This window comes from Trichoplusia ni, chromosome 14 (genome assembly GCF_003590095.1).
Source record: "Trichoplusia ni isolate ovarian cell line Hi5 chromosome 14, tn1, whole genome shotgun sequence".
Lineage (NCBI taxonomy): Eukaryota > Metazoa > Arthropoda > Insecta > Lepidoptera > Noctuidae > Trichoplusia > Trichoplusia ni.
This window is the reverse complement of record NC_039491.1, coordinates 9,601,459-9,623,382: the sequence shown is the minus strand read 5'-3', so window position 1 is coordinate 9,623,382 and position 21,924 is coordinate 9,601,459. Positions and strand designations below refer to the sequence as shown.

The 21,924-nt window shown below is 36.1% G+C and overlaps 1 protein-coding gene and 1 long non-coding RNA gene across 3 annotated transcripts in view; both read left to right on the top strand.

Moving 5' to 3' along the window:
- The window catches only part of LOC113500456, a 64,960-nt gene that overhangs the window by 19,210 nt on the left and 23,826 nt on the right, over positions 1 to 21,924 (top strand). The gene's annotated exons all lie outside the window — the stretch shown is intronic.
- LOC113500455 (set1/Ash2 histone methyltransferase complex subunit ASH2-like) lies at positions 15,934 to 17,668 on the top strand. Of its 2 annotated transcripts, XR_003401204.1 has the most exons (4): positions 15,934 to 15,998; positions 16,083 to 16,260; positions 16,784 to 16,931; positions 17,439 to 17,479. XR_003401204.1 is itself a non-coding variant. In XM_026881262.1 (3 exons), the coding sequence occupies exons 2-3, from the start codon at positions 16,795 to 16,797 to the stop codon at positions 17,641 to 17,643; spliced, it is 342 nt and encodes a 113-aa protein (XP_026737063.1). In that variant the 5' UTR covers positions 16,008 to 16,260; positions 16,784 to 16,794; the 3' UTR covers positions 17,644 to 17,668. The 2 variants fall into 2 exon arrangements, 1 of the variants encoding a protein (XP_026737063.1); XM_026881262.1 differs by lacking the exon at positions 15,934 to 15,998 and having other exon boundaries at positions 16,008 to 16,260; positions 17,439 to 17,668.

The following is a 21,924-nucleotide window of genomic DNA, read 5'->3' as shown; positions in this document are numbered from 1 at the left end:
GTAGGCATTCGTAAAATGCCACAAAAATACTCTTTCCCGACTGATGTTCATTACGACAGCAATCAGAACCTCCAGTACACCGTTCTTAACATTTATTAAGTTAATGTGACAATATTTATACTAATATTCATTCCCCAGAGGACAATACGTTTAATGTGTAACCCTTATTAATTATACAATTTATGCGTTCGTAAAATACCATCAAATGTCGCTTCTTGTGCAAACGGTAATGTTGCCAAAAACGACCGCTGTATTTGCATCGCTGTCATTTTCTGTGATGCAAATGTATCCTGATTGCTAATTATTTGATTTACGTAAAACGGTAATTTTAGAGTAGTTGTTCTTTATTTAATTGAGTACTGTTAATTAATTCGTGATAAAATGTTTGACGGCGTAAAGGATTTACAGCGTAATTAGCTTTTAGGCATGAATCAATTTATAGGGAAGTACGAAAAGATTTGGGGGGTGGGAGAAACCTTTGCCTAGCATTTACCCATTCCTTAAGCTTTCTAGCTCGTGTAGGTTCTTAAAAAATACTGGTCAATTACATTGTGTGATAAAAAAATCATTTTCATTGTCACGTCATTCTCTAAATAATACCGTCTATCAGATAAAACCAAGCGAGATAATCATCAAAAATGTACGACAGTCACATTTGATGCGAAAAAAAAACTTTCTAGAAAGCTGGACGCTCGAGATAGGTTGTCGTCGCCCCTGACACCCTGGTACAGATTAATGGTTTCCATTTGGGGGCAGGCCCGTATAACTTTTTCGACTTCCAGTCTCGGTCCTTTGAGATTTCTATGAAAAAATGTTGCATGTTCCCTATATTAGTGGCGTTTGCGACAGTAAAAGGTTTTTGTTTATCTGTCACTCATTTTTTGATGGGAGGAAATGCGAAGCGAGAATGGATGGGTTGAATTTTTCGTATTCAGTATATCCCGCTGGGGAGTAAGCAGAGATATTGGATGTCAGCGCCCGTGGCCCGCGGTGTTGTCGCTGTGTTTTTTTTTGGTATTGAAAATAAGATGGCTTTTGTTTTATCCTGTAATTCGTTTTCTGATTTGGTGTGATTACGTTGTTGTGTGTTTAGTTAGGTCGTGTGAACGACGGCGACAGTTACATGTACATATGGCACATGTTTCTGATATTATTCTTCGGATAAATGGAAGACTTATTGAATGTGGTGAAGCTTATATACAAGATTTATCTTGTGCTTTTGATGTTTTATTCTGTCACTTTTATTACTAATAAAACATTATTTTTACTGGAATACATCAACATGAAAAATTTCGACTGCCTAGCTATCACAGTTCAAACGTACAAACGCCTCAGTAATAACGGGGTTCCATTTTTACCATTTGGGTACGAATCCCAAAAAAGTCGAAGTAAAGTCACGGGCGCAACGAGTATCTATATAAAATCAGCATTTAATTTACTGCCCCTTGTCCAAACAATTGTCACCCAACAAAAAGTTACATGTAATACTTTAAAATTGGAACACAATATTGAAAACAAAATGAGAACGGCAAAAGACTTGTAATATCCGGTCGAAACCAGATCGCTGTCTAAACAAAACGCTTCGAGCTATGTGGAAACATAAACACTTGCAAATGCCTTGTTCTAAGTTCACATGCGATCTCGCTCGCTCCAAGTAGACAGAAGGGGACAAAACATGGGCCCCAAAAATATAATTTCGGTAAGTCATTTAATACAAAATGTTACATCCGGAGATTTTTTTGTCGTAATGGAACCGAAATCCATTAACGTTGCGTCAGATAGAGAAACGATTTGATATAAATTGTTTTGCGGAAAAACAAATTAAATTCCATCTGATAAACAGACCCTAAATATCAGACATGCTTTTAGATTTATTTATTAAAAAATCTACCAAAAAAAATTTAACCGTCAGTGAATCGTAAGATTATGATTTTTAATCTGTAGAGGCCAAATTATTAACATTAAGGAGTAGTATTTGACGGCACGGATAGCCGAGTGATTGTGGTCACCACACCAAACCCACCGAGCCCTATATGTCGCAGGACAAGCATTTGTATGATCCTCGAATCTTTGGTCTGAGTCTAGGTATGGGTTGGTAGGTGATTAAATTACATATAGGTATCATCCTAAAAAAAAATGATTTTGCGAAGGTTAAATAAGTTTTCCATGTTTACATATCATTGATTGACTGAGGTCACAGTATTTTTCCTGGTGATAAAGTGTCTTTAAGAATAGTATTTTAAGGCAATACGACAAGTTTAACACAAGAATTTCCACTTCCACTTCAGACCACAAATCAAGAAACTACTACTAAGTGCTTTAATTACCGCTACATCATTTTAAAACGTAATTTATTCCTGCAACGTCCTAATGTGAAATGGAATTCACGAATTGAATAGAACTCAGTACAAAAAATCTCGACTACCTCGCATTTTCTTTATAGCGAGGTTTTAAATCCTCATATCTAAGGAAAAATGTGAAAGATAAGTTTGGTGTAATTTATGTGAGCTACGTTGGCATTGTTCTCACACATTACGAGAAGTAGAATTTACTTCAGTATTTTGAAATTTTCGTAATTTTGTACCTGAACTCGAGTTGAGACTGAACAATGAACCTGAGTGCTTTCTTCTCTTGATGTTTTGTGAAGAGACAATTCTACTGCAGTTTGAAATGTAGTTTATTAAAAACAAAAGGGATGATGGATTTTTCAGTGGCCGTCTTGCAGTTTGTTGCATAGCGATAAATACATATTTTTTACAGTCATCATCCCTATTATGTCTTTTCTCCCTTTATCTATTTCTTCCTAGCTTGAGTTTTCTCATGATCGTGCGATCGGTTTTGGTTTTAGCGATTTACCTATTTTGTAATTGAGCAACAATCTATAGGATCTATTTCACAAAGTAATAATATATCTGCTGACTGGTTGTCACTATTAAAAATGTGAAAAAACAAATTACGGAAATACATCGGTTTTAAAATATGTTTTCATTTTTCACTAACAAGTCTTAGTGCTCTAGTTTTATTCTGATCGTGTCTGATCGCATCTCCAAAATGTTGATATGAAAAACCTTTTGTCTTTAAATCTGTCCTAAAAATACCAAAACATCTGATAAAGCATTATAACTGATTGTCCGCTTAAGTCCTGAAAACGCGATCATAAAACTCTCGTCCTTAATTATGCGAAGTATATTAGCGAATTTTGCCCTTTGCCCTTGGGGATTCAGGAATGCTCGGAGAATTAATGGTGCCTACCGCTGCGTGTTTATTTCATTTTAGCCTATAGTTCTTTATATCTAGAGAATGTAGTGTTTGTGTGGTATTCAAGATATACTATTGTTGGTGTGGTTAAGTAAGGGTTTTGATTATTTAAGCAGGGATTTTATATAATTACAACTATGTTGGGGTCGGCAGTCTAACTGGATGCAGCTAAGTATCAGTGATTTACAAGAAGAGATCGCCTGTCTAACCTCCTCAACCCTGTTACCTGGGCAACACGATACCTATTAGTCAGACTGGTTGCAGACCATCTTGCTTCTGACTAACCGTAGCGACTGCCAAATATGTGTAAGTTTGTTTGCGTGTGATTTTCTGCCACAGAATACTTGTACATGATACACAATCTCAGCACAGCTAAAAACCGCAGTGTACATACATGGTAGTCAAATGACGTAAATGATTTATATGGAAAAATACCTTTCATATACAGTAAAAGGCTGGTATTATAATTAAGTTGTACTTTCAAAACAAGCGCGGTAAAAAATTCAAATTGATAAACACATCGTGTACCTAAATAAAATTGTATTCTATTCAATTATTTTCGTTTGTGTTTCTCGTGTTCAACTCGGGTTCGTCCTAATTGACATATGTACATATATGTTTTTCTTTTAACCCGCATCAGCTCGAAACACGTAATAACAATTCTGTTTGCTCGTTTAATATTCGGTGAACGTACGAACCGGCAACCCTACGGTCTAACTTCTTAGCTTCCACATTCTATGAACGCAGAATTATCATATTTTAGATATTTGAACGCAGCCAATTTTGTGGCTTAAAGAGAAATTAGTGTTCTGCACGAACATTGCGATATTATTCCAACTTAATTTAATGTGGGTTTCGGGTATTTTTAGTCGGTTTTTGGTAAAGCTATTTTGTTTTAATGGCTTTTTATTTTGTATTCATTTTGTGAGACTAAAAGTAAAATTAGGAATATTGTCCTTGATTATGATATTCTTTGGAGAATATGAAAGTTACATAATGCTCGCTAGAGTGGATCGTTATAAACTCTTGTTAAAAAGTGTGTCTGAAAATAAAAGGTATCAGTTTTTGAACACTAATATCTTAACCCACATAGACTCAAATAATTCATACGAAACATGAGTACAATACATGTCATGTTTTCATTTCTAAAGCCATTTCTCATTCAAAGCTACTTATAATAAATAAAATTTGTCAGAACCTTTCCCATACATTTGTATACGAATCACACCTTATAAATGTTTATTGGCGCCAACCCGCGGACCGTGCAAGAGGGTTATTTTTCTGCCCCGGGCAAGGTATGTAAAGTGGAAAAGGGAAAAAATGGGACACTCAACGGTTTTGGGATGCATTATGTTAAAACATCACTTCGATATGAACGAGTACTTTTGAAAATAATGTGTACGACCGATATCCTAGCTTTAGCGTGTAATAGAAAATGGTTATATGGAAAGACATATTCTTGAATATATTTTGGTAATTTACAAGTTGGATAACTTGGCAATGATGATTTTTGGTAATTAGCATTTTCAGAATACGAAAAAACATCTATAGTCATTTTTACGATTTTTGAATGACGTGTACAAGCATTTTTAAAATTTTCGTGCCTTCCAGAACACGGAGAAACTCATTATGACACAAATCGATGGACCGACCGTATCAAGCGTGGCTTAATCGTTAAACTTGTGCAGTTATACCTAGACACAGGATCCTCAAAATTCTAGCTACAACTTGAACTAAACTAAAAAACCGTTAAACCGATGCATCAATTCATACGTCGTATTTGGTTTTCTACTTCCCTAAATGATCTACATACTACTTCGAAACTTTACATACTATAACCTCCTTGGACGGATCACAGTTCAATGACATCCTTGTCTCTCACATAGCTCTATCCTACTTTAGCATGTGACCTAAACCTAGTTCATAATAGAGACACGGCGACGTCATATTATTCAAAGTTCGTGGTAAGTTTGGAAGCAGTGCTATATGGAGGCGTTGCATGTGTGGTGTCGTATGTATGATCTAGTTTAGTAATTTAATTGTTTAGTTATTGAAATATCTCGGTAATTCGAAATGTCGTGGATGCACGCTGACCTATCATCCCTTAGTTGTAATTTTTAACTCGTAGTCAAAATCTTAATGTTTTTATTCGAAAATATTGATATGATAACGAGATATCGTGATCTCAGCTCTTAGTACTGAATCCATTTCATAATGTTAATTTCTCCAAAAACTAAGAAAATATAAATAATAAATAATTAACTGGACCAAAGGTGTAAAGATTTCAGGTGCAATCTTTTACAAAAAAAGACCTTATTTTCAGATAAAGCAATCACAAATCAATACTGCTACTGTAATTATGAGTATGTCACTTATACCTCAAAACGTCATTCCATCATTTACCAAAAGTTTACAAACTGTAAAAATCTCTTTACAATTGAAATACAATTACCTGTAGTCAGTTATTGCAATACGTTACACGTGACCGGATACTAGGTGCCGGCCCGCAAACTGGGCACGTTCGTGAATGCTCTGGTGTGACGGAAAATGTCTTTAGAATATAAGGGAACATGTCTAGGTTACGTCACGCCACTGTTGAGATGGAAATATTTTATAAATAGAGCTTTTTCTTAGTTTGATGCTCGTTTTTAGCTGTGATAACATACAATTAACAAATTTAATTAAAATTAACGTAGCTTAAACTAAAAATAGTCTTGTACTGCGTGGTCACTCTTAAGGAAAACTTCTTTCCTGTGGCCTCCCTCTTCATTTTATTAATGACCTCAGTCTTTCCTTTCTTTCTATAGATCATAAGGAATGACATGTTACCATCGCTCAGTCGTTAAGTAAAAAGTTTCACACATTTCACCTGGTAAAACATTTTTTTTCGTCAAGCTTCCTTTTTTCCCGTCACGTAAGCTAAGTATGTGATTTACTTAAGTGTAGCAAGCATACGCAATGAGGTGGGGTATGGTGGGCTCACGCTAAATTGTCTGTCAGTTTGACGCGTCAAATGGAATTTGTGGGAAAATAATGTTACGAGATAACCTGATTGAGGCCGCGCTGTAAAAAGCCCGCCATATTAGTGTATAGTTCTTTTGTTTTAAGAAAATGCGGTTTGGTGTTCGGCATGGAATATGGAAAGCTTTTTTCCGTAAACTTACTATGTTTTAAGCTTGTTTAGTTTAAGATAAACTTTCTCAGTTTTGGTTAGTTATTATATTATTTTTAATAGATTCATTTGAGTCAGTACAACAGCTAGGGAATCCATAACCTTCACCAAATTGTTTAAGTATCTGAAATTCCAAAATGTTTGATTGATATGAAATTTGAATGTGTAAACCCTCAACTTAATTTTCTGGCACATAAGTCATTTTCAAATTCAAAAACAAATTTTCAAAAAACTCTTACGTGTCTAAATACAAACTGTAAAATTAAACCGAAATGAAATACTCGCAAACATAAAGTAGTATTCACACTGCAAAGCAAGCTGAGGCACACACCGATTAAGGGCAATTTACATTGTTCGCCACGAGTACATAGCGGTTGTAAATTGTTATAAATCATTGTTTGTGCCTATTATAACAACATTATTTCGCATTACTGCAAAATCTACGTGTTGTGGGAGTTTTATTTTTCTATTTACTGTTAATTTATTAGGTGGCGATGCCCTGGGGAGCTCGGCGTCAGCGTTCAGTGTCGGCTGCCGGGATTTTATTAATGTTTATGTTATATTCTGGTTTTAATTAGTTGCTGAGAGGATAATGGACTGTTTTTTGTGCTAATAATAGTTTAGTCAAGTCAAGAGTGAAGTATGAAGATGTATTTTGATTGAAAGTTTAGACCTATTTATGCTATTAAATTATGCTATTTTACACTTAACCTATCAGAAAACAGACATTACCTTAGTAATTTGCGTAAATAACAAGCAACTTATATTAAACGTAGATAAAATCGAAAACAGAATCCATTGTTCCCCAAAAAGACAAACTTAAAGGGCAATGAGGGCAGTGAAATTAATTTGAAATTACATAAAACGTCTTATTGTTCGTTAAGTAAATTTTAAAGACGGGAATCCCCGTGAGAATTGGCCAGGCCTGATTTAACAGGGTTCGATTTACGTTCCGAGAGCACGCTTGGAGCGCCCACCGTGGTCACCTCTAAGTCATAGGCGGAAAGAGACTTATATTTTTTAAGTGTATTGTTTAATAATTTCAAAATTTTTCAAAACTTTAATAGGTAAGGGTTTCTTCCCAAGGAGTTAACTTGTGAATGAAAGGAAAATATATCTTTTTTTAGCGATTCGGCCTACACGATCAGTTTGAACGATTGGTAGAACTGTTAAATCAATATTTCAAACTTGGAATTACTGTTAAAATTGTAATAAAAAACTTACAATACGAAATAAAAGCTTGACTGTAATTTGAAAAGAAAGATTTTGTATATAGTCTTTAATATTCTGATTAATAAGGAAATTAAAGACGAAAACGAAATCTTGCGTCACTTACAACTTGCGCCATACACGAAAACTTAATTGAATTTAGCGATATACGTCCCGTTCCAAATTTGGACAAAACGTTCGAAAACAAAAAGACGTATTTTAATTTAATTTATTTACCGAATACTGAAGAAATCAACAAACCCCTCTAATACCATCGCAGAAGTTTAATACAGGGCTGTTTTTGTTCCTGTAAATAGAATATTTAATTGGAAACATAATTTACCTGAACTACATCTTGTAACGATTGAGGGCTGAGCTTTAACGGTTCAAGTTTATCGATAACAGGATAAGCTATGCTAGAGAAGGTCTGTCCTTGGATGAGTGACCATATTGTATGTCATGCTCAGTTAATGCCAAGGCTGGACAGGCAAGGCCCTGTGTGAGACGGGGAGGTCAGACAGACAGTCGTTCCTTGTTAAACACTACTACGTAGCTGCATCGCGTTAGACTGGAAACCGACCTCAACAAGGTTGAGAAAAGAGGCTAGGATGAAGATGACCTCTAGAAACGTTTGAAATGTGTCGTTAAAACTCGACTGTTAAAGAATAGAAACAGTTAATTATAATAATGCTGGTCTCAGATAGCTTAAAGTCAACAAATAAGTACGAGTATGATTACGATATGTTGTTAGAAACGTGAATGTGAGTGATGTGACGTTACGTGAACGTGATGATGTGAAGTCTACAAGTTGTCGCCGACAAGTCTAAAACTAGGGAGTCATACTTCTTAAAACCGACAAGTATACAAAAAGAGGTCAAGTGCGAGTCGGTTTCGTCACACTGAGGGTTCCCTACAAATATACTAAAGATAAACAAATCGGTTTTGCAACAAATACATTTTTGAGTACATACTCTTGTCATATCACCAATTTACAGTAACAACCGTTGCTTAATCTTATTTTTTAGTAGTTGTTGTCATTGCTGTGAAAATGTTAACTGACTAGCTATCACGGTTCATGAGATATAGCCTGGTGTCGAACGATGGTCATACAGACGGAGGGTTCCGTTTTTACCCTAAAAATGGCGTGACATAACGCATTTCTAATACCTTCCATGTTCCGCTACTTACAGTTCGCAAGTACAAAGGTTTAACGAAGGGCTGTACTCTTACCATGACATCTAAAAGCTGTATTGCTATTGTTGAAAACCACTTCCGCAATAATCAATTTAATACTTGTGTCGATGGGTTTGTCATGATGGGATTGAACCCGTAGCGCAGTATGTTTGACCTAATCCTGCCATTCGGCTATCCGTGACACAAGATAGCGCTATTTTCTTACCCAACGCCATCTAGTCTCAAGCTAAGCAAAGCTTGTATCATGGGTACTAGATAACTGATATACATACTTATATACATATTTCTAAATACTTACATAACATAGATAAATTGCACCCAGATACAGAAAAAATGATCGTGTTCATAACACAAAAAAAAACCCTGGGTGAGAAATTGAACCCACAACCTCCGGTCCGTTCAATCAACAATCCAGTCCGTTTTAGACTTCACGTAGCGCCATCTCGCTTCCTCAACGACAATATCTTCTCTTTAACGTATAGTACAGGCCTAAATACAAGTTTACTACTTTATTTACTCGTTGAGTTCGTGGCTAAGCTATAACCGCATAAGTGATTCGATCACAGGTTAAGCTATGCTTGACGCGGTTGGTCCGTGGATGGGTGACCATCTTTGTCATAACGAGTTCCTCCGTGTTTCGGAAGGCACGTTAAATTGTGGGTCCCGGCTGTTATTCCTACATCGTTGACAGTCGTTACAGATAGTCAGAAGCTGAAAAAAAGTCTGACAGCCAGTCTAACCAAGGGGTAAAACACTGGTACTTAGCTGAAACCGGTTGGACTGGTAGCCGACCCCAACATAGTTGGGAAAAGGCTAGGCTGATGATGATACTTTATTTACTCGTTATAAGTAAGTGTGGGTTTCCGGGAGATCGGAATGGCTTCAGTGCGAGACTTTGTTTCACATATTAAGCTATAAACTTCGTGAGAAGTTACAGAAAAGCTTAACTACTTACTTATACAGACTACCTCTACTTAAGTTAAGGTTAAGTTGTATTATTTGATGGAATAATGGTGGTTCCTCATATTTTTGTAGGGCTCCGTATCCAAAGGGCAAAAAAGGTAAGGATACTTACTGCTGCGCTGTCTGTTTGTCCATTCGTTCGCCTGTGACCTGACTGTTCTCATGAACCGTGATAGCTATACCGTTGATTATTTACAAATTATGTATTTTACCGCGTATCCGATAAGTTCTTGACGTGTTATTGAAATTATAACAATGACCGTGGGACTATACCAATCAATAAATTCAGTCTGTCGAGATCCACTGCTGGACATAGTCTTCCCCCAAGTTGCACCACAACCCGGTGGTCCGCCTTCCGCATCCAGTAATCCATGGGGAGTATAAATGTGGAGCAATTGTTCAAATACCTTTATGTTTAAGTTTCATAATCCCGGTGCATGTACACGTCTGCAGTACGATTCTAAAATAAAGCAATTTGTCAAATTTGGGCATTGGCATGGAAAAACGAGTGACCGAAGCCATTAGTGGTAGCCCCAGCAGTTTTGCCGAGCAATGGGATCGAAATTAATAATAAAATCTTCTCATTTTAATTTTCCAACTCTCATACCCACCCATTACTACTTCAATTCCAATTATCAAAACAAGAACATCTTCAATACATAAAATAGATTGGACTACACCTTAATGACGTCATCAATGCACATCACGCAATAATAGGCATCGGGTTTGCCCATTAACAGAGGAACAGTTGGTCCGGAGTCTCGCACACATGCTTATGCAGATGTTATTTGCCTCGACATTATCTTGTAGAGTCTCTCGTGATTATATGGAACGTGACCGAGGTTTCGTGAAAACACCTTCTTAGCTTACTTAAAACCTCTGTGAACAGAAGAAAAAACTTGACACTTTTATTTCTGTGCCCACTGTGTCCCATAAGTTTTACTTTGTATTTCCGCAATAAGTAATTTAATCTTTGTGTCACTGATGGTTTCAAAAAGATTCAAGTCACATGCATAAAGACACACAGACTTATGTCTGTCGTGGATCACACGAGCGCTTGTTCTAATCAGAGCTCAAACCCGTGTTGGTGCGCTCTATGCGTTTGGCGTGGTGACCTTAACTAGCCCTATAAAGATAGATGAAGCAAAATTATTATACAGAGGAAACTCACCCTAATTGTCACTCACTGATACGTTACAGTTCTTCGAGCTATTTCAGACAATCCACATAAATAAATGAAAATACCTTGCGTAGGTATTCTGGACTGGTGAAAAATCTCCAAATCTCCAAAGCTAATTCAGTCTCCTTAACAGACTTTTATTTTGCCCCCACATATAAATTGACCTATCCCAAGCTGTATCCCTTCATACTTAATAGTCAAAAGCATCTTAAACATAACTTGTATCAATGGAGATGACTATCGTAATCCCGCGATAACATTGTATTATCAACAATAAGGGTTAACTGGACGGTAGTTAAACTACAGTTAAGCCCTGTTAACTGTTGAACCGATAGTTACGGCGGGTCAGTCGTTAAGGGTTTACGAGTTCCAATCACTGGTGACATTTTACTTCTATTGTTAGGATTGTATTGTTTTGTCTCTGACGAGTGTAATTGTTGACGGAGGTTTTAATTATTTTGATATTACGGTGTATAATGTAGCGGTCAGATGATGACTGTTTAACGCTTGTCGGGGTCTAAGTGTTTCTGTATGTACATTTTGTTCGTGTTTGTACTATTAGGTTATGATGAAAGTTCTATTCATCATTGGCCTAGCCTTTTCCCAACTATGTTGGGGTCGGCTACCAGTCAAACCGGTTTCAGCTAAGTACCAGTGTTTTACAAGGAGCGACTGCCTATCTGACCTCCTCAACCCAGTTACCTGAGCATCACGATACCCCTTGGTAAGACTGGCCGTCAGACTTTTTAAGCTTCTGACTACCTGTAACGACTATCAAAGATGTAGGAATAACAGCCGGGACCCACAATTTAACGTGCCTTCCGAAACACGGAGAAACTCGTTATGACAAAGATGGTCACCCATCTACGGACCAACCGCGTCAAGCATAGCTTAACCTGTGATCGAATCACTTATGCGGTTATAGCTTAGCCACGAGCTCGATGAAAGTTCTATTATGGTTTTGGAAAAGATCTTTTCGCGTCTTTGTTGAGAGTCAGAGTAGTATGTCAAGTGACAAGTGGGAAGCCGGTCTAGTGCGACACTAAGGGTTGCGTATTTTTTTTTTTACAGACATTGGTCCCCCACCAATTTTAAACTTATGACAAACATACCCTTTAACCGCTATTTTTTAATTTATAGCAGCAACTTATACATCGTCGACGAAAACGATAATTATCGCCGCTCATGAGATTCTGGTAACAGGTGGACAGACAGCGCTTGCCTTAGTAACAGGGTTCCGTTTTTATCTTAGGGGTAAGAAACCCAAAAGTATGGTTTTAAACTAGAACGTGCCTTTATTCAGCTCTCTGTCTACACTTAGGCTTGTGTAAGCGAGATAATACAATACCAGTTACGATATTTCTACTTTCACGGCATAGTAAGCATGCAGAATTAAAAAAAAATACATTTGACTTCTTCTCAAACAACTCAGACTTTAAGAACAACGAAGTAAACCCAACAGGTTTATCTCTCTAAACCATTTTACGAGCTGCAAATCGAGTTTTACGATGGCTACAGAGTCGGTTATCACATCGGTTTCAATGCTCATAATAACCCTCTAGTTATTTATAGTTTATTAATAAACCCTAAACTACTCTTAACGAGATACTAAAGGCATTTACACTAGGGTCTTATCGGCAGTTTGTTAAATATGATGGTTGTTGTAACTGGTGTTCAGATCAAAGCTTTTAATGCCGATTGGGAATAAGTGGGTATTGCGGGGGTTAACGAATTATTGGGTATTTCGTATTGAAGTTGTCATATGTTTTTTGTTTTTACTCATGTAAATAATTGCGTATCGCGGATGGTATTGATTTGTCACAATAAGTCTCAAATCAGACGTTTAAAAAGATGCAAGGGCTTCTTAATTTTCGACCCAACCGGGAGTCCAACTCAAACTGATAAGTTCACCTACTTTTAGTTTGTATCATCCTCGTGAAACGTACTATAAAAATCATTAGACAAGCATAAATACAATTTCGCAATCTTTAATTTGTACAACTTCTTTGTTACACGTAGAAACATAATGTAAAAAATATCAAGCTCTAAACATAATATGTAAATATAACTACTTAAGCTGTCCATTGTTGGGTAAACGAATTTCAGTCCTGTCAAGAAAATTCGCTCCGTCAGGAAACCTTGCAAAAAACGCGCCGACGACCAACTGCCTCCGACCCCTGCGCAGTGCAATTTGTACCGGATTTCTAAGTGTATTCAGAATATACATTATGCAGGCTCGTATTAGGAATTTCCCACATTACATGCCGAGTGATTTCTGCGGCAGTAATCTACCGCACGCGATTGAATATGTATGGATATTGCACATCAAACAAGATACGTGGTTTGATCGTTTATGAAATTGGATTTGTCATAACTCCCATTGATGTGTGGATTCGATTTTACCTAGAAGTAACCTCGACTGAGTGAGGTTTGTTGCTGATGGTATTTTGGGGTTTTTTCTTGTTATTGTGTATTTTAAGTGCACGCTACCGTTTGTAATGTCGTGTTATAGATTTATAAAATAACTAAATTTATTAATTAATCTATTAAGATGAATAAATTTTCATAATTATTCCGAGATTGGAAAAAGTAAGAAAGGTTTAATTTATCCGAAATTATCACCATCATACAAGCTGTTAATACTAGTTTTTAATATTGTGAAATTCCTACTGGCACAAGAGAAATTTGAAAAAGATCAAATGCTAATCTTTCATAGACAGTAATTCAAAACACACAGAAACAACAAAAACCCACAAAAGCTTTTATTCAAAAAGTTCTCTCTAACAAAATACGCCTTCAGCAAATTCGGTCACAAAAACTAGGAAACTACGAAACATCCCCCTGTAGTGTAATAAAAAGGTAATCACAATCGTTTATGGAGTAGCGAGGTGTAACGCTGAGTCGATGATCAGATGGCATCGGCTCGTAAACGAGACATAAAAGTATTCAGCGAATGGCGAGTCCGAGGTAGAGCGACGAATTACGTGGATGCGGTAATATGATTATACTTTTGGAATACTTTTCTCTTGTAAAAAAATCTGTATCTATGTAAATAGGTGACTGTAAAATGAAAACCTTTGCCTTAGAAACCATAGCCAATTCTTAAAAAAGATTGACATTACAAAGTATTTATCGGTCGATCAAAATTAGTACTTAAGTCCATCGTTTTCATATTCAGTTTTGTTATAAAGTAGTAATTGAATAAATTAAATTATTAATGACTTCTGAAATTATAGACACAAAAAATATTGAATATTATAGAATATACGACTTCCGCGTTTTGACGACCTCCGTGGTCGAGTGGCGTACGCACCGGTTTCAAGGTGTCGCTAGCGCTGAGGTCCCGGGTTCGATCCCCGGTCGGGTCAATGTAAAAATTCTTATTTCTACATTGTCTCGGGTCTGGGTGTTTGTGGTACCTTCGTTGTATCTGAATTCCATAACACAAGTGCTTTAGCAACTTACTTTGGGTTCAGATCAATGTATGTGATGTTGTCCGCATTTATTTATTATTATTATTTATTTATATACTTTTACGTTCCCATTTTGTTTTTTCTGAATACAGTCATACTTTTCATTACTATTGATAATTACAACAATGTTACTAAATATAGATAACAGTTGCCTCCTTTAAAAGTTCGACGGTGTCAATTATGGAAACAAATCTTCTTTTTTTGTCTCGCTACAGAGTTCTCAAATGTTTTAACTGTTGTTGAATTTGACTATCGACCAATATATGAGTCAGTGCGTCGTCTTATGGGCGGATTTAGGTTACGCATCTTTCAGCGTTTTCGGCTTTGTAGAAAACAAATGAATATGACCTTATTTCATTGACATACCTAGCAAGGTAGCCGTGCTTTCATCCGGGTTACTGAGCCTGTGTAAACTAGAATAGTGTGTGAGGTTACAATCGGCTATAATCCTATTTACTTTCCCCTTCAATTTATCCGACAGTTTGCTGTTTTCGCCGCACAACTCCCTAATGACTTCCAGTAACATGTTCTCTTGAGACATTTTGATGTCCATACACACGTTGTCCGTATAAGTTATAGAATCCATCGCTGGCAACCACGATCTTTACCGTATGTTATTGAATAGTTTATTTAGTTTTAATTAAGTCTGTAGTGTAGTCACTTCGATAAAATTGGTGTAAACAAAACTGTTACCACGACAACCGTTGTCGTTTGAATGTGTGGGATACCAATCTGTCAAAAAGGACAAAATATCAACGCGAAAAATTAAAAATAGAAAATAAATAAAAATAGAGTATCTACTAAAAAGAGTACAATACATAATACGCAAAAAAAGTATAATTTATTAAAATACAAAACTATCTTAAATTTTTTTTTTGTTGCGCGATCTGTAGTACTGAAGGTAGTATAATCTCACTGTCATTTCTATTCATAACAAAACTTAAATAACATTCACAATAAATTTTAGTTTAGAATCAATATATGTCTTTAAATGTAATTTGATTCAGCATCGGGTTTAAAGTGCTTTGTCAACCACATATTTTAATATGAAATAATGTTACACGTTTTACAACATTAGGTAACAGCTTATTCCTAAACGAATTAATAATCTTCTAAATTAAGTATGTCACAGGTTTAATGACAGCAATACTCTGTTTCTTTCGCACTTAACTAATTCACCGTAAACGCTAGCGCCATCTTCCAACGCATATTCGCAACACTTGTTATTCTTTACTGTATGGACTAAAAACACTTTGCACTGTTTCCATGTTACGATTTTGCATTCTATTTACTACGGAATGCAATCTTTATCTTTATTATTGACAGTATTATTATAATATGAGACGATCAAGTATACGTATTTTGTTAGAAAAGCGAAATAACTTAGACAATGTCTTCAGCGACAGGGGACTCCATAAGAAAATCTGCTGAGGCAGATGTTGCCTCCAACAATGTTTATAACAATCAATCAGAATCTCAAAGCCGGGGGATAACGGCGAAAAGAATAAAACGAATAAATCCTCTTCTGAATCTCAAGCAATTGTTACTGGTGAGTAAAAGCTACATTCGTGTTACTTTTTTCATTCAAATTTAGAATTAGCACTGATTGCTTGATAACCCTTTATGATTTTAGCGGGAAAGATCGGAACCTGAATATTGCTGAGTTATTGTGTGCCTCTTGTAATAGATGGTTTCACGAATCATGTATTGGGTACCAGTTGGGAAAGTTGGTGCCATTTATGACAAACTACTTGTTTATTTGCAAGAACTGCTCACCAACTGGACTTGAAACTTTCAAGAGAACCAAGCTCGTAAGTATTTACTACCTTGTGTTTAAAAACATAATACAGATTTCAGATTACTGGGCAATGTATGGCATACTGGTGACTGTGTTTATATACTGAAACCTTGACTTGACCTACACTTGCAATGGCATAAGATAATAATATCTAAGTGCAGAGCAATGACCTTATCTCTAGAAACAAGGAATTATTATATTGTTCTGAGCACTTGTTGTACTGATTAAAGTTATGTGGAAAGGAAGTAAAAATAAAAATATTCTTTAAAAACTGTTATATTCATTATTACACAGAGAAATATAAAAAAATAGATGTTTTAAAGAATACTCTAAACATGTGCGTCAAGTGTCATTCCAATCAAATGCATAAAATTAGAAGTACGTTTTTGGCATTTTTAGACTCATCTAGAACAATTTCCAAATAAATCTCAAATAGAAACACTTATATTAAAAAAACCCTTTTGTACCCACAAATTGCATCACATATTTTGAAGAAAGAATATCTTAATTCAATCCAATGTTTATCTTGTTCTCAGAATTCCCACAAATGTGTTTGACGGCAATAGCAAACTTGAGACAGGAGTCAGTGAAGGACAACAGCAACAGAGCCCTGTTCAGTAAGGATAGAGAGATCATACCATACATAGACCAGTACTGGGAAGCAATGACTACCATGCCTAGAAGGTATTTTAAATTACCATTATTTTATTTTTCCAAGACAAAATCTGAAGCAATACAATATTAAGCTGTATCTAGAAATGCACATATAGTTTTATTACCCAACATCGGCCTGGCCTTTTTCCCAACTATGTTGGAGTCGGCTTCTTCTTTTATTACCTGGTATTGAAAATTAAAAAAATTATCAAATTAATTGTCACCCTTAATATTGAATCCTGGGATTCATTTTTTAAGAAGGCAAAGGCAGCAAGTAAAATTCTAATTTTCTTAACAGTATAATTTACCTAACAGGAAACAACCCCAAAAAGTTTGTATTTGTTTTATACTGGCCACTAAAAAAAAATTGTAATAAAAGAAATAAAAACAAATGTCACAATGGAGACAAAATTTTGTAAATTGTCGCATTGACAAATAATAGCAGATTAAAAAAGTAATTTAGTTTAAAAGTGATTAAATAAACTCCTTAGTTTATTTTACCTCAAAAAAAAAAAAACTAAAGTTATTTTATTTCAGAGTTACTCAGTCCTGGTACGCTACAGTGCAGAGGGCCCTCATAAAAGACATTCAAGTACTGTTTACGTATGAGGAGGACGCAAACCAGGGACCAATGTTTGGGCTCTACAATATGGAGCTCACGGCTATCAAGCCCAACTATGAGGCTATGATTAAGCAAGGGCAGCTTAAAGTCACCGACATGGGCATTGCTACAAGTAAGTAATGATAATATTACTAGTTTTTATCTTTCTGCTGCTGGGTAAAGACCTGTTCAGATATGTAGAAAGATTGAGCATTAACTACTGTGATATACTATTATAAGTTGTTACTGCAGAGGGACTGCCTTTGTTTTTGTTTTTTCACTGGTAATCATCTCTATCCTCTTTTTCTCAAGACCATTGTATGTTTACCAATCTTCAGAGTCAGTAATCTCAATCATAATCTATTATGAGTGTCTCATGTTAGAAAAAGACATCCCTTTCCTCTTGTAATCTACTCCAGTCTATGCCTAGCAGAATTCACTATAGCAAGAAGGAATCAATCTCTCAATCATTTTGCATAATCTATAATAAAAGAAAAAAGCAGTATACTATTGATTTCGGGATCTTTTTACAGACTTTTTGTTTTCATGGTTCATGGTATATGTGTATACTTAAGAATTATGGGCGTCTGTAAGTATATTTAAACATGTTTTCTCTGTCGGTTGCAAAGGAATCAAGTTATATTCCTTATAAATAGTGAATTTAATATTTAAACGTTTACTGGAATCCTGTAGTACGAGCAATCGGTTCGACACATCTCTTGGCCCTGTGTATGTAAATGTCTTATGTATTTTATGCCCAGGACTCGGGAGATTTCTTATCTCTCCCTTTGTCTGACTACGACTGTATTTTCGTATGTTATCCAAGGTTGTGTTCTCAAGGTTAAACGGTATAATTTGTACAAAATATTGGAGATGTTCCTTAAGCTACCTGGAAATTTGAAACCTTTTTTAAATTAAAAGATTATCTCGCTTTTATTTTAAAATGAAAGAATTATATGCTACCTGGATGTCGCAAAAAGCAAAAGCAAAAGCTTAAAATACCTGGTAGTTTCATAAGAAGCACTGAATGAAAAAAAAATGCAGTTCAAAGTTCCATTACAATACTAAAAATATATGGTACTTCGTGCCTAATTTTGCATTCGGTTTAGGAAACACCTAATACACAAATGCGAACACGAACTACCCATAAACTTTACTCGGTCTGTTTAAATTACATATATGTTACGTATACTGACATCTTATTGGAAACGATAAAACATCAAGGCTGTTGACCTTGAACGGAGACGCAATGTTTACCGTAGGTCAGTGACGCCAATTATGTATAATGTTTCTGCCGCGGTGTTGCTCGCTACTGTTCCGCTACTTAGCTGTATAAACGATTGCCTCAGTGTTGTTGGAAGCCATATATAGCAATAATTACTAATCAATGTGAGAACCGTTAGTGTGTTAGCCCACTTTACAAAAGTAACTCGGAAATTGGACATCAACCTGTATTTTATTTCCAACGACAACCATATTAGTACTGCAGATTTCTACTATTTAACGGCTATGTATTGTTCTCTTGTTAACGATCAATCAATGTCACGGTTGGTGACCGCGGCAGATGACATTACTCATCAGTTTCTCACCGCGTCGAGTGGTCAATGTGTGCCGAGAATACGTCAAGATGTATCGCACACATGACATTCCGGGTCGCACGACAGCGGCGCCGCGCAGGAAGAACAACACTTCATTTGTCAAACAACCGCAAGGCGGGGAGCGACGCGAAGCCGCCGGCGCAACTTGATGTATTGCAAATGGCGGTAATTTTGAAGTTCGCGTTCCGTTTGCTATTCAAAACAACATAAACTGCCACCGTTCTACGTTTCCCTATAATTTCACTGCAAATGACGAATGCTCTGTTGTTTGAGTGCCACTCAGGTGTATTCGAATGGATTCGTTGTAACACCCCACATTTCTTGTGATAACGTGTAATTTGGATAATTTACTTAAAAGGGAAGTATCGTTCCTTGGCGTGGAGTTTGTTTATTGAAATAATTTAAGCAGCTGCGATGTCCTGGAGCGTTAGAAATCCCTGTCATGTTATTAACTTGAGAGCAGGTTGTTATTAGAGCTGTGCTTGTTAGTTGGTAAGACAAATGTACTTAACGTATTAGTCCTGGTCATGCTTTGCGGAGGAACAAACCAGTATTAGGAAACCGCTAGTGTTCCGTAATGAGTAATGACTGGCCAGTTTAGCGTTGCTATCGTCACAGCCTCACTTTATTACGAGTATCTATTAGACTATCACTTTCGGTCTCCGAGTGCTCTATTGTATGCGATATGATCTTTTTTTCTTTAATGAGCCTGTAGATCCGGCTGATTGTTACCTAATCGGGTGTGCACTGTGGAACTACGGCTTAAGCAATTGGTTTCACACTGAGCTTTTGGCTCGAAGTTGTTGTTGTTTTTGTGACCATGGCATAATTCATCAAGGATAGTCTAAAGCAGTAGGCAATGGAATGCTTAGTGACTAATTATATAAGAAATAGGTACCTATATTTAATAATTTCGTCTTTAAATGCCAATAGAGCTTTATAAATATTGAGAGTGTACGGCGTACGCCTCCCTCATTGGGAAACATGCGTTGTTTAAGTTGTTTTATGTTGGTATGTGGAATCAACTTACTTATACACGACTGGTGGATTCCAGTGCAAAATTAGCTTAGACTTGCGCGCTTCCCTGGCGCCAGTCTAAACACTTTCATAGGATCATTAGTGAGACCGGAACGCATCCTGTATTCAGCGCATACTCTAGTAGCTTAATTTCTATGTTGATTATTCTTTTCTATTAACATTTGAACAGTCAAGGTTTATGCTTCGGATCTATTCTAAAATACATGACTAAGTTCTGGGAAAGAGATCGGTGTATTTGAATTGAATTTTATGCAAAAGCTCTTTTTTTAGGTTAGTGTATAAGAATCTATTTCCGCGAAACTTTGCTCATACTCTTTATTTATGAAGACAATAAGCAGACACGACTGTCATTCAATGACTAAGTTACTAATGAGTTTACTTCTATAGAGTAACAATATTCCTGGATATCAGATTGATTTTTAGTTAATCTGAATACAAGATTTATGTTCTAAGTAAACCGTACAAATATAAAGTTTTCAAGCAGAAGTATTTACTTTTCAGATTGAATGTATCGTGTGACACGTTGTTTATGTGATTGCATTTACACAATGTTATAGTTTTACGCATTTCGAACAATAGCTTCTTAAGTTCGAGTTTTACAACAGAAATAAAGGTCTGACCCGTAGGATCAAGGTTCAATACCTTACGTACCTATACTGCGACTTTGTTACAAGAAAACGTACACTAACTGCCTCCTGCATCATACAAACATACATACAGTGGTATTTATATACTGTTCAATCATTATGTAAGTAGTCTTTTGTACCTAGATATACGGACAGTTGAATACTGTCTTGTTAAATCAATCATAGAAGTATCGACTGTTAACGCATCCATCCATGGATCAAAGACTCTTCACCTGCACTTAGCGAATGCCTTAATTGATTTGTCATGTATCTGTCAATAGCATATTTTGGGTAGAACTAGCTACTCGTACTACTGTACAGAAGATGCAATTTGGAATTTACTTACGTTAAAGATCAAGTTATGAATACAGTATGTCATCATTAGTCGCAAAGCTTTTTTAATCGCTCGTTTTATAATTCCCCAAAGATTATTAGCATTTCACAGAACTTCCGAATAAATGTTTTACCTGTGTACTGATTTATATTTACTTAATTTAATATTTAGACTAATGTGGAAAAAAAACGCCAATCTCATAAATCTCGAACCAATTGCACGCAATCAACAATCGAAGACATGATCGCTATGTCCAACAATGCAGTCGCATACCTATGTATTTCATTTATACATGGATCTTTTGTGTAACTCGGCACGTTTGCAAGTGTAGAGGTCGGGGCTGAGGTCACCCCTGTTCCGGGAACATATGACAGGCTCTCTCATTGTTCGCAAATTGTTCTGCGCAAGGTCCTCCATAAATGTCAGTCCGGCGCCGGCGCCGACGCGACGACCGCCGGTTATACACCTGAATTGTTTACTATCGATAAAAATAGAATGCCTATCACGGATTTTATTTATTGGATATCAGTACTCTTCTTTCCGGTTTCTAGGATTATAACAACAAAATATTAGAGTATTACTTCCTTTTGTAAAAAGAAATGTTTACAATTTATCACTGCGCATCCAGATTTTTCCTTGATTTAATGTCTATCAAGTCACCCACAATAGCAAACTTTTCTCAGGGTACAAGGAGATTGCATATTTAGGTTAATTTAGAAAAAGTGTTAAAATAAAATCTTGACAGCTTCAGAAATTAACGTGTAAGTACACAACGGCTATAAAACCCATTGAACAGTCAAAATAGATTAAAAGTTTCAGAATAGAC